Genomic DNA, 12,098 nt, shown 5'->3' with positions numbered 1-12,098 from the left:
CATCCTGACCCATATGTCAGGAATTAACTCTCTGTGAGCATGACCACCGCCTACTTCTCAGATGAGCAAACTCTCAAGAAGTCCACTGGTCACACAGGACATGCTGACCTGCCCTCCCAAGCCCTACCTCAGGAGCCCACCCTGAGAGGGCACGCACGTTGAATGGGGGATGTGGCTACAACCATCAGAAGCAACTCAGAGGGTCCAGCAGGAAGCCAGGCACGCCAGGCCTCTAACGGAGCCTCCCCTTTCCCACCCAAGACCATATATCTGAATGTTTCCCCCAGCCTTGAACCTTGCTGGGGTATCCCAGGAGGTAGACCGGCAGGTGGCCCAGGCAGGCATGTCCAGGCCGCTCCTGGCTGACTCACATCTGAGTGGCATTCGAATCCTCCAAGAAAGGAAAGAGACAGGCAGGCGGGAGGGAATCCCAACCTCAGGGCCTGTGAATAGCTGGTCGTAAGCAAGTCAGGGAGATGTCCCTATCCTCTGAGTCCCTACCCAACCCCATCAGGCCTTTCCAGAAAGTACCCTTCCCCCAACTACTGCAGCCAGACAAATCACTTCCTCTTCTGGGCCTGGGTCCTAGGTATGGTGAAAACAGAACAAGGCTCCTGTGTCTCAGAGCACAGAGCTCCGAGAGGCGGGGCCCTTGTCTCACTCACTGCTGCTTCTGAGTCCTGAGGAGGGCACCTGGCATGCAGTAAGTACTCAGGAAGTGTCTAATGACTAAATCAGCGAGCTTCACAGCCCTGTTCCCAACAAGGGCTACCACAGGCCTTCTTACAATGCTGCTTCCCAGGGCACCTGGGTGACTCAGTGGATTAAAGCCTCTGCCTTCGACTCAGGTCGTGCGTGGTCTCAGGGTCCTGGGATCAAACCCCGCACTAGGCTCTCTGTGCAGCGGGGAGCCTGCTCCCTCCTCCCTCTCTGCCTCTCTGCCTACTTGTGATCTCTGTCAAATCAATAAATAAAATCTTTTTTTTTTTTTTTAAAGATTTTATTTATTTATTTGACAGAGAGAAATCACAAGTAGATGGAGAGGCAGGCAGAGAGAGAGAGAGAGAGGGAAGCAGGCTCCCCGCTGAGCAGAGCGCCCGATGCGGGACGCGATCCCAGGACCCTGAGATCATGACCTGAGCCGAAGGCAGCGGCTTAACCCACTGAGCCACCCAGGCGCCCCAATAAATAAAATCTTAAAAAAAAAAAAAAATGCTCCTTCCCCCTTTAGGAAAAGGGCCTTCGGCTGTGGTTGGGCCATGTCCTCTGCAGTGTCCAAGGGGTCAAGGGTGATTGTCACCTCTGGATCCGTCCTTAGGTGTTCCCACTGCCCCACACATGGCTCCCTGGTCTTCTCTGAGGTGACTCAGGGATGCTCAGCGAACAGTCATTCAGAGTCACGTCTCCTCACAGACTCAGATGTCTTTTTCCAGCCATCTTCAGCATCTCCCCAAGATTCCAACCACAGGGCAAAGGGCTCAGGGTCAGGTGGGACCATGAGGCCCTGACTCACCAATCCCTACCTTCTCCTCAACACCTGATTCTCCTGCAGACTCATGCAGACCCTAGCCAATCACTGCCTCTGTCATTCACTCATGCCCCACACATTTTACCAAGCATTTACTGTACTGAGTCCAACCCTGAGGAGGACCGTGGAGAGACATCCAGAATAAGCCTGGGCCTCAGTCTTGTCTGCAGCCAAAATGCATGTGGCCATTCTCATTCAGGTCCATGTGATTCCTCTTTAGTCAATTCAAAACCTTTAGGAGGTGCTGGAGCCTTCTCTCCGCATTCAGGGAGAGTACCCAGTCATTCCCAAAGAGAGGGGTCAGGGCCAGAGCAGGCAGGAGAAGCCAATGCCAACCCCCCCCCCCCCCACCCACCGTGGTGCTCAGAACTCCTCTGAGAGCGGATGCAGCTAATGGTCTTCCCCTGCTCATGGGCCCCAGGTCAGGGATCATGGCTGTCTTGGTCATTGCTGGGTCCAGTGGCCAGTGCAAGGCCAGGGCAGCAGCCTGGCTCTAATCACAAATGTTTGCTGACTGGGTGAGCCACAGGAAGAGAGAAGACAAACAATTAAAAGGAGAGACAGAGGAAAATGGACCTTTCCCTTCTGCTCCTGCCCTTGGGTTCCCTCCAATAACTGTCCTGGATTAATATCGATCACAGCCAGTCTTGGCTGAGCATTTACTCTGTGCCACAGGCTATGCTGGATATACAACCGGCATTAGTCCACTTAATCCAAACACCAAGCAGCTTACCACCCCATTTCACAGATGAGGAAAAGCAAGGCTCAGAGAGATCCCGTGGTCTGGCAGCCTCAGGAGCGCATCCTCCCTCTGAACTGCCAAGCCCCCACAGGCCAGCAGTCCCTGCTGGGGTTTTGCAAGCAGCAGAAGGAAAATCTGCAGCCAGAGAAGACCGTTGGCAGCTGCCAAGATGAGTTACAGTCTCGTAAACAGGAGCGATGCTTATCAGGTCAGGACAGCTCAAGACTGCTCCACCGGCAAGGCCCTGGAAAGACAGAACCGCCTCCAGACTTCCAGGCAGCCAAGAAAGCACCTCATTTTTGTCTAGAGGTGCCCCGCACTCCCAGAGGCGTAGATGTCTCACGGCTGTTGCTGACACACATGTGTGCACATGCTGTCAGCGTTCAGCTCACAGATTCTCAGAACAGCCCCCTAGAACCAGCCCCCAAGAAGCAGGACAGGCCCCAGAAGCCCCTTGCAGGCATGACTGCCACCCCAACAAAGAGATCATCACCCTGACTCATATTAGGGTGGGTTTTTTGGTTTTGTTTTGTTTTTAAGATTTTACTTATTTGACAGAGAGAAACACAGCAAGAGAGGGAACACAAGCAGGGGGAGTGGGAGAAGAAGCAGCAGACTTCCCACAGAGCAGGGAGCCTGACGCAGGGCCTGAACCCAGGATCCTAGGATCCTGACCTGAGCCGAAGGCAGATGCTTAACAACTGAGTCCCCAGGCACCCCAAGGGTGGGTTTTTGAATCGCACTGCTTTTGAACTTTCTATCAACAACACCACACAGCTCGCTCTTGTCTGCTTCCTTCCCTCCGTTGTCCGGGACGCCCATCCTGGCTGTGAGTCGCAGTGGCTTGTTCATTCTCACTGCAGAGGAGGCTCAAGCACTGTCTGGAACCATTCCATGAGGACAGCTGACAGCCACCTCCACTTCTGCAAACCATAGCCCCAAGTGGACAACCCCATGGCTGCCCTTGGTGGTACTAAAATACAAATCTGACTCTTCTGGGTGCCTGGGTGGCTCAGTGGGTTAAAGCCTCTGCCTTCGGCTCAGGTCATGATCTCAGGGTCCTGGGATAGAGCCCCGCATCGGGCTCTCTGCTCACCAGGGAGCCTGCTTCCCCCTCCCTCACCCCCCCACCTCTCTGCCTACTTGTGATCTTTCTCTGTCAAATAAATAAATTAAAATCTTTAAAAAAAAAAAAATCTGACTCTTCTGGGGCCCCCCCTTCGGAAAGGTCCAAACCCCTCCCCGTGGCCTGCTGCCACTTCAGGAACTCCCCCACCTCCACCCCAGGAGGCTGGCTCCTCCCCAGGAACCCCCCCACCCCCACCACCCCAGAAGGCTGGCTCCTCCCCACTCAGCACACCTGCCCTTGCCCTCCTTCTGCCCGAAGGCTGCTCTTCTCTCAACCACCTGCCCCCTCCTCACTGGGACCAAACCCAGCACCGTTTCCCAGGGAGGGGCTCTGTGATGACAGGGCTTTGCCCTCAGGAGCCCCCACACCTCCCCCACCCCCACGGAAGGTGTTCAGGAAATCGTGCCCTGCAGGAGTGGGAGCCGCAGGTGTGCTCTGCCCCCACATGTCTGCTCTCAGATAGGAAGCAGCGGCAGGAGAGGATGCCCAGGCTGCCTTCCCCCGAGCCCTCCCCAGCACGGCACCATGCATTTTCTCCCTACTCGGCAAGTTTGCTCTGCTTTCAGCTGCCAGGTGCGTGGCCCTGTGCCGAACAGGTAGCCCTCTCACCGTCACAAGAGCACCCCCACATCATCTGATGGAGGAAGAAACCAAGGCTGAGAAGACAAGGCCTCTGGCCACTGTCAGAGAGCCAGCAAGCAGCCGCCAAGGTCTGACAGCAGAGTCCGGGCTGGGCCCCAGCCCCCTCCTCCTCCCCATCCCACCAGGAGCATCCCCAGCTCCCACAGAGGCTCCACCCCACACAGCCCATCGGTGTCCCCAGCTGCCTCTCAGTCACCGCCTCTGAGCCCGCAGCGGTGCCCAGCTGCCTGGTGTGCGGGTGAAGGCGGCTCCTGACACGGACTGACAGCTCCGGCCCCGGGGCAGGGAGGGGCCAGACCCGAGCAGCTGGCGGTGGCCGGCACACGATCCAGCACCACCAGTGCCCACGCTGGTTCAGTGCCAAGGAAGAAAACTCCCAGCCCCGTGCCAGCACCAACCGGCAGCAGGAAGCTCCAGAACTAAGAGGCAACAGAGGCCGTTCCTGCCCACAGTCTGGGGACGGAGCTAAGGGGCAGGGAGAGACCGTAGTGTCCTGAGATGAGGGCCCACAGTGGATAGAGAAGGCAAAAGAGTCCAGAGAAGGCTTCCTAGAGGAGGTGGCTCTTGGGCTGAGCAGGAGTTTAGCCAAGTGCAGCAGTGGGAGAAGGGAGCTTGCAGTCGAGGGAACAGCAGAAGCGAACAACTAGGAGAGTAAGGTGAGGTGGAAGCAGGGGGGCACCGGGAGAGGCAGGGGCCTCCCACCCACTGAGGGGCCCCTGGCCTCCCCACCCTCTCCCCTGTCCCCGCTCCCCTAACCGGGCGCTTCCACCTCGACTTAGGGGCTGTTGGCCTGTCAGAATGGGTCCCCAAGCCAGCTGTGGAGAAGGTCCTTTCCCACAGGCAGACTTCACCCCACCTCCCAACCCAGGCCCTCCTGGGGAGAGGGCCCCAGATCTCACGGGCTCAGAGCCACGTGAGGTGGGGCAGGTTCAAAGCAGTGGGGGCAAGAAAAGCACCGAGACCCACGGGAGACCCTGTGCTCCAGCGTGCTAACAGTCCCCTTAGTCAGGAAGTGTCCTGGCCCATTCCCACCCCTCTGAAGGGCAGAGAGCCCCATGGAGGAAACGCCATCTCCCACAGCACCCCAGAGAATTATGAGAGAGAGACACAGCACCCCAGAGTCAGTCCTGGCCCACCAAGAAGCACCAGCTGCCATGGGACAGGTCAGGGGTAGGGGGGTGGGGGAGCTGAGGTGCACCACCCAGCCCACCGCTGTGACTCAGCCCAGGGACCGGACGATGGACTGCAGTGTGTCCTGTGCTTCTAGCATGTCCCAGAAGCCAAGCTGGATGTTCTCACTGTGTCGTCCCAAGAACACTTCAAGGTGGGCACCACCAGCCCCGCTTGGTAGGATCTAAGGGACTAAGCTCCTTGCCCGAGGTCACACAGGCAGCAAGAGGCAGGACAGAACGTCCTTCCCAGCCCTGTGTCTGGGGCAGGGCACCAGACTGACCAACTAGGCAGCAAGTCCTCAATTAGAGCCACCTCCCAATGGCTGAACCAAACTGGCTCTAGGGGGCTGCTGGCTGGTGGCTCTCAGTTGACATCTGGGCAGGGTCAGGGGTCAGCGGCTCCAAGCCTGCATCTGAGAGCTATTCCCTGACCAAGGTGCCAAAAGAGGCTCAAAGTAGAAACCGAAGTTTTGCAAGCACAGTCCTAAACAGACACCACTACCAGGCGCAGACGGCCGCAGTTTCAGTCCTCATCAAGGCCACGACTGGCTCAGTGGGACCTACAGAGGGCAAGGGGCCCAGGAGATGACAGACTTCAGGTCACAGAGCCCATCTGAAACCACGGGAGCGGGTCTGGTGTGCCCATGACCAGAAGCACTTGCCAGACAAGGTGGAAATGAAGAGAGACACCCCCCACTGCCCCCACCCGGTCTCTTTCTGAGCAAATCTGATGTTTCTCGCCTGCTCAAACCACGCCGTGGCTGTCTGGCAGGATGAAGATAAACCCCCTCTGGCTGCCAGGGTGTTAGACCGCCCACCCCCAGCAACACCAGTGACCACAGGGTCGCCCCATGGCAGCCACCAGACCGCACACACTGAGTCCTCAGGCTCCCGAGACACGCGAGCAGACATTAGCGGCCGTCACAAGGCTCAACACAGCTTCCCAAATGTGAGTCGGGACTTTTAGGTACTAAGCAAGCAGAGTTCAAGGGCACTCAGGGCGCTCAGACACCCGATATCATTGCTGCTGAGAAACCACGACCGAGCTCAACAGGAGGAACAGGCCTCGGGGAACAGCCTTGGCTCCACAGAGCCAGATCACCTCAGGTCAGGGCTCGGCCACTGCCAAGCTGGCAGACGGGTGGCCGGGGGTGCCAGGGTGGCACCTGCCAAAGGTGTGGCTGGTGGGCGGCAAAGGCCAGGTCCAAGGAGCAGACATCAAGGCCAGGCCTGGGCTCGGTGGCTTTGGGCTTTACCACAGGCACCATCAGCACAGTCTGACCCCACAGGGGGACAGCAGCTGGCCTGCTGCCCCCCTGGCTACCCGGGGAGGCCCCTGTGGTTTGCCAGCAGGACTCTCTCCACAGTCGCCTGCCTCCTCACACCCCCCAGGGGCCAGGCAGGACCTGGTAAAACGAAGGCGGCAGACTACGGTGAAGATCCAAAGGTGTGTGGTGGGGTCAGGAGCCCAGAGCAGGTACCTTGTGGAGAAGGCAGCCACAAAGCCTGGGGCCAAGCGCTGCCACGTGGCACTCTTGCCAGATACCTAATTTAAAAGAAACCGAAAGTCTAGATTTTTATTCTGCCAAAAACTATTAGGACACCGTATGGGGAACCAAAATCCAGGCTACATTTCTGGGCGCCCTGTGAACTTCCATCTTCCAGCAGCCACTAAGCACTGGGTGTGGTGTCAGGCACGTCAGCACCAGGAAACCCACCTACCCACTCTGCCTGACAACCTTCCCTCCAGGCTGCCCGCTCTTCTCCCACTGCCTGTCACCTCGAAGCCGGGCTGGCAAAACCCACCCAGCCAACTCCAATGATCCCTGACAGGGTGCTGGTCAGGCCCCTCCGCCTCTTCCCCACTGAGCAGCCAAAACCCATCAGCTGATGGGCAAACCAGGCCATGCTGCTCCCCTGCCCCTCAGCTGGGCCCCCAAGGCCAGGAGTCAGGCCTAGCCGCCCCCACCTTCATCTGCACCAGTCTCTTCCTACCGTGCAGGCCAAGGAGGTGCTCTCTGCCTGTCTCCTCCTGAAAGGGCTGGCTAGAAGGTAAATCAACACCTCCCTCTCGCTCCCTCCCCTGGCACCACCAGCACGTGCATGGGCCAGGCCACAGGACCCGGGCCAGCTGGGCACAGAGACCTCTCAGGATGTTTAGGATTCTTCTTGCCTGAAGGATAGATTGGCTCAAGGCTGGAAGCCCACACCCAGCATGCCCTGGAGAGACTAATGCTGCCTCCCAACTCACCAGACTTGGCTGGGACCTCTGCATCCCTCCCAGGACCCCTGGGAAAGCCTCCCAGATGCCACTTGGATGCATCTGCCTGGAGGGCCTCCAAGCAGGGACCTTGGCAAATGCCCACTTGCCCCAGGCACAGCCCAGACCTGGCCCCAAATCCACAGGAATGATTTTAGCTTCATCCCCATCTATGGCCCTAGGGCCCCTTTCCCTCGGGATCTAGCTTGATGCCTCAAAAGTATCCAGATTTGGACTTTTCCTGTACCACCCCACCCAATAAAAGGAACCTTCTTCAAAGGTCTGGGGACATCACATGGGGCTGTAGCTGCCTCCAGCCCTCTGCCACAGAGACAAAGCAGGACTTTGGAGCTGGGCCTGCCCAAATTAAATCACAGCCCTGCCACTCCCCAGCTGAGTGAAATGGGCCCATCACTTCAGCTCTCCTGAGCCCAATGTCCTCATCAGCTCAAGAGGTGGTTCCAGGGCTCAACCCATCACACCTCCGAGGTGCTCAGCAGGTCCTGAGCATCCAGGACGTGCACATAAAGGCAGTTTAAACCCTAATGATAGGGCGCCTGGGTGGCTCGGTGGGTTGAGCCGCTGCCTTCGGCTCGGCTCAGGTCATGATCTCAGGGTCCTGGGATCGAGTCCCGCGTGGGGCTCTCTGCTCAGCAGGGAGCCTGCTTCCCTCTCTCTCTCTGCCTGCCTCTCCATCTACTTGTGATTTCTCTCTGTCAAATAAATACATAAAATCTTTAAAAAAAAAAAAAAACTCTAATGATAAAAAGGCTATCTTCCCAATTACATTACGAACTGGGTGACTTCTGGCAGATGGCTTCACCCCTCTGGCTTTGGCACCTCCCCCATCCCCAAGGCCAAGAGGATTAATGGGCACACCGCTTGCAAAACATCCGCACAGAACACGGACCCTCGGAACACGGTAGCTGTGAGGATTATGGTTTGTAAGGCCTCAGAAAGACGAGGCTGGGGAACAGCACGACATACCACCTGTTCTACCTGCTCAAATTGGGTCAGGCTGGAGCTGTGTACCCGGCTGTTGCCATGGCACCCAACACAAGGAAACACACCAGCTAGGAAGGCGGGCACTGCAGGGGTGGGGCCTCAGGCCTGCTCTACTCAGACAACACCCGTGCAGCCACCAGCAGTCCCTGGGCCATCCCAGAGATCCGTGGGGTTGGGAAGAGGACACTACTGGATCTGGGCCCAAGATCTAAGCAGGTGTCATCACCCCTGACTCTACCCCAACTCCAAAACAACAGGGCCTTGGCCATCTCGGGGGTTGGGCTGGGAGGCGAGGCTCCCTTCCAGGCCCCAGAACAGGATGGGAGGGATGGGTGTGGAGGAGGTAGGAGCCCAGGAACCCCTATCTCCTGGGCAAAAGCCAAAGCAGCTCTAAAGCAGCCTCAGGTCCCAATGTCCCTGTCTGCTCCCTCCAGCCACACCTGCCCAGCAACGGAAAGGTACCCAGAGCCCAATAAGTGCCCAGCCTGGGGGGCTCAGTGTCAGCTCCCCACTCCACAGCCCTGTCAAGTTTCAACCAGGATGAGGGCTGCGAAAGGCTGTTTGGGCTCAGCTGGGATCAGGGAATCCATGGCCCCTTGCCAGGAAGGAAGAAAGGGAGGCAAAGAGATCCAGACTGTGGGCCAAAACCTGGAACTTTCCAGACTTTCCCAGATGAGGGGGTAGGTTTAGGGCAATGGAAAGGCTGACAGGTAGGATGACAGCGGCCCTATTGCCTGGGAGGACACCTCAGTCTGGGGCTAAATATGTATTCCTCAGTGGGATCTAAGACCCTGTCTACCCCCAGCTCACGTGTGGGCCCTCTGTTGACTCTCACTTGTACCTGCCAAGAAGTAGGAGGCCTGGGGCCTGCGGGCCTGGACCTCTCTGCCATAGTAACCACGACTGCTGTGACAATTTGCCTGAACCAGACGTGGCACAGCCGTTATCAATTACCCTCACAACTCTAGGGGCGGGTATGATTTCTCCCATTTCACAGACAAGGAAATGAAGGCTTAGAGGTAGAACAGGGTAATGGTTAAAAGCACACCCTGAAGGAACTTGGGCTCTGCTGTATTAGCTCAGGCAAATCACTCCCTCCCTGAGCCTCAGTTTTCACCTATGTAAAATGAGGATAATAATCCTACAGTTTCCCCCACACCCCCACCTCCACCCCACTCCATGGCATAGTCCAGCAATTAAGGAAAAAGTGCTAGTAAAATGGGAGCCCCACACCAACAATTGCTGGTGCTTGGAATCCAAGAGGTTAGGTAACTAGCCCAAGGCCACCAGTTAGCGAGTGGCCGACCCCAGACCCTAACTCTGAGCACACCCTTTCCCCAAAACCTTGGGCTGCTCTGTGGGTGGCCACGGGATCAGGATCACAGCCTTCCCAGGCAGCGGAGGACTGCCACCAGCCCCCACAGCAAAGGGCAGCCCTTCTCTGAATTCCTCAGATAAGCAGTTCCCGGCGGTCTGGGGAGCCTCTAGGCCTAAGTGGGCCCAAGCACAGAGAAAAGGCACCCCACCCTGTCTGCACCGGAGATTTCTAAATCTGGGTTACGCTCTATGCCTACCTCACCTCCCAACCAGCCCCCCTTGCCCGCGTCCTCCCAGACCACCAGATTCATCCAACAGGTCTCCAAATAGGCCAAGTTCAGTTGACAACTGCCTCCTGTGAGGTCCCTGGAAAGCCACTTACTTCCTCTTTCTGGGCCTCAGTTTCCCCAGCTCAGAACTGCAAGGCAGCTCCAGCTAACTGGGCCCACAAGGAGGCCTGGGGAGCAAAGGGACAGACCAGGGAAAGGAACCAGCATGTCCTAGGCACTGGGCCAGGTCTGTAGTGCACTCTATCTACAGAAACTTCTCCACAGCTCTGACGGAGACCTGTACTGGGCCCAGAAAGTGACAGCGCTAAGAATCGAACCCCCATCTGTCAAACTCCCTGACACTCTCCCCCCGCAAGCCCCAACTATATGACCCTAGATGGGCCCAGTCAGCGGGTGCAGCTCGGGAGCTCAGTCACCCTCAACAATGAGCCGGACGGCTGGACCTGCAGGACGGGGAAGAACCCATAAACCAAACTGGACGGAGCCTCTTTCAGAGAGGCTGGCAGCCTCCTCCACAAGGGCGTTTGCCATGCAAAGCAGCCCAGCCACAGCCAGGAGAGGACAGACACTCAGAGAGGGCAGGCCAAAATCCAGCCACCTCCCTCCAGCCAGACTGGCAGTGCCTGGGAACCTGTGGCTGGCCCAGGCTCTAAATCATATGACAGCCCAAGCGCCAGCTGGGAGCAAGGTGGCCTGGAGTACTCCTCCTGTCCCAGGCCCTCCAGGCACAAACCCTGGTGGGCTCTTTGTGCAAATCTGAGGAATGGGCCAGTGTGCAGGACCCCCAAAAGGGCTGAAAGAATGAACCGCCAGCTATCCAGCTGGTCACCTGCAGACGGGGGTGACCGGCACCCTGCCAGTTTCCTCAGGCCCAGACCTCCCAGCTCACTCAGTCCTGCCTTGTGCAGACCTGCCCCAGACACACATAATCCCCAGGACGCTCTGGGCCCACAGGGGCGCTTCCACGTGCCAAGGGGCTAGACCTGGCTCATTCCCAGCCCCCCCTCCCCTGCAGGCGCGACTGCCCCAGCTCCTACCGTGAAGACAAGCTGACAAAATCCCCGCCATCCAGCAGCCGGACCTTGCAGAAGAGGACTCCGTTCACGAAGGGGACGGCAGTCAGCTCCTCCAGGGTGAAAGTGGTTTGGAATTTGAATTTCTTCTTCTTCATCAAGAAAGCCATGAGCAAGTTCCCTGAGTCTGAAGCCCCAAAGGCCAAAAAAGGGGGGGAAGCCAGAAATCCCCAGGATTCCTTTCCCTACACCACACCCCCTCCTCAAAACATCAGAGCCGGATCCCGCCCAGATGGTGGCGAAGGCGGCCGAGCAGGCGGGGATCTAAGTCCGGAGGGCCCAGGTCTGAGCGACCAGTCCAGTGCGCGGGCCGGCTGGCTTCACCGTCGAGGCGCCGGGGCTCGGAGCGGTTCGGAGCGGCCGGGGGCTTCACCGGCATGTAAACAGCGGGGCATGGCCCAGGAGTCAGGGGCAGGGGCGGCGGGCGGCGCGCGAGAGGCCGCGCTGGCGGGCAGCATCCCGCACCGCGGTCTCCGGGGAGCTCTCGCCGCGCTACCGGGCGCGGCTGGCAGACCGGTGAGGCCGAGGGCGGCGGGCGGCCCCGCCCCCGCCCCGCTGGCGGCCGGGGGAGGCGCCCTCGCCGCGCACACGCCCCCGCACCTGGGCGCCCGGCGGCCCGCGCAGGTGAGTCCGGGGCGGCTGAGGGCCCCCGGGGGGTGACCGGGAGCTCTGGCGGCCTCTTCGGGAGGCGCGGCGAGGACACTCCGGGCCGGGAACGGCCGGCCACGGCCCCCTCCGGCCGGGCACCGGGCCCGGGCAGCCGGGGCGCCGCCTCCTCTTCAGTCCTGGGTCCCGCGCCGCGGGCCCCGGCAGAGCTGAGGCGCCTTTCCGGCCGGCCGGTGGCACCCGCCTCGCTCGCCGCCTCTGTCCAGCACCCCGCGAGGAGCAGCGCCGCCCCCTGTGCTCCGGACACGGCCGCCCGAGCCCGACGCTGTGCGGC

The 12,098-nt window shown here is 59.0% G+C and overlaps 1 protein-coding gene across 1 annotated transcript in view; it reads right to left on the bottom strand.

Moving 5' to 3' along the window:
* The window catches only part of FAM102A (family with sequence similarity 102 member A), a 35,237-nt gene extending 23,569 nt beyond the window's left edge, over window positions 1-11,668 (bottom strand). Inside the window, exon 1 of the mRNA XM_032306830.1 lies at window positions 11,123-11,668. Within this exon, the coding sequence (XP_032162721.1) occupies window positions 11,123-11,268 (146 nt within the window). The 5' untranslated portion in view covers window positions 11,269-11,668. The remainder of the gene's footprint in view (window positions 1-11,122) is intronic.
* Window positions 11,669-12,098: the final 430 nt, after the last annotated feature.

This window comes from Mustela erminea, chromosome 12, assembly GCF_009829155.1.
Source record: "Mustela erminea isolate mMusErm1 chromosome 12, mMusErm1.Pri, whole genome shotgun sequence".
Classification (NCBI taxonomy): domain Eukaryota; kingdom Metazoa; phylum Chordata; class Mammalia; order Carnivora; family Mustelidae; genus Mustela; species Mustela erminea.
The sequence above is the reverse complement of the archived record's forward strand: the minus strand, read 5'-3'. Positions and strand labels throughout refer to the sequence as shown.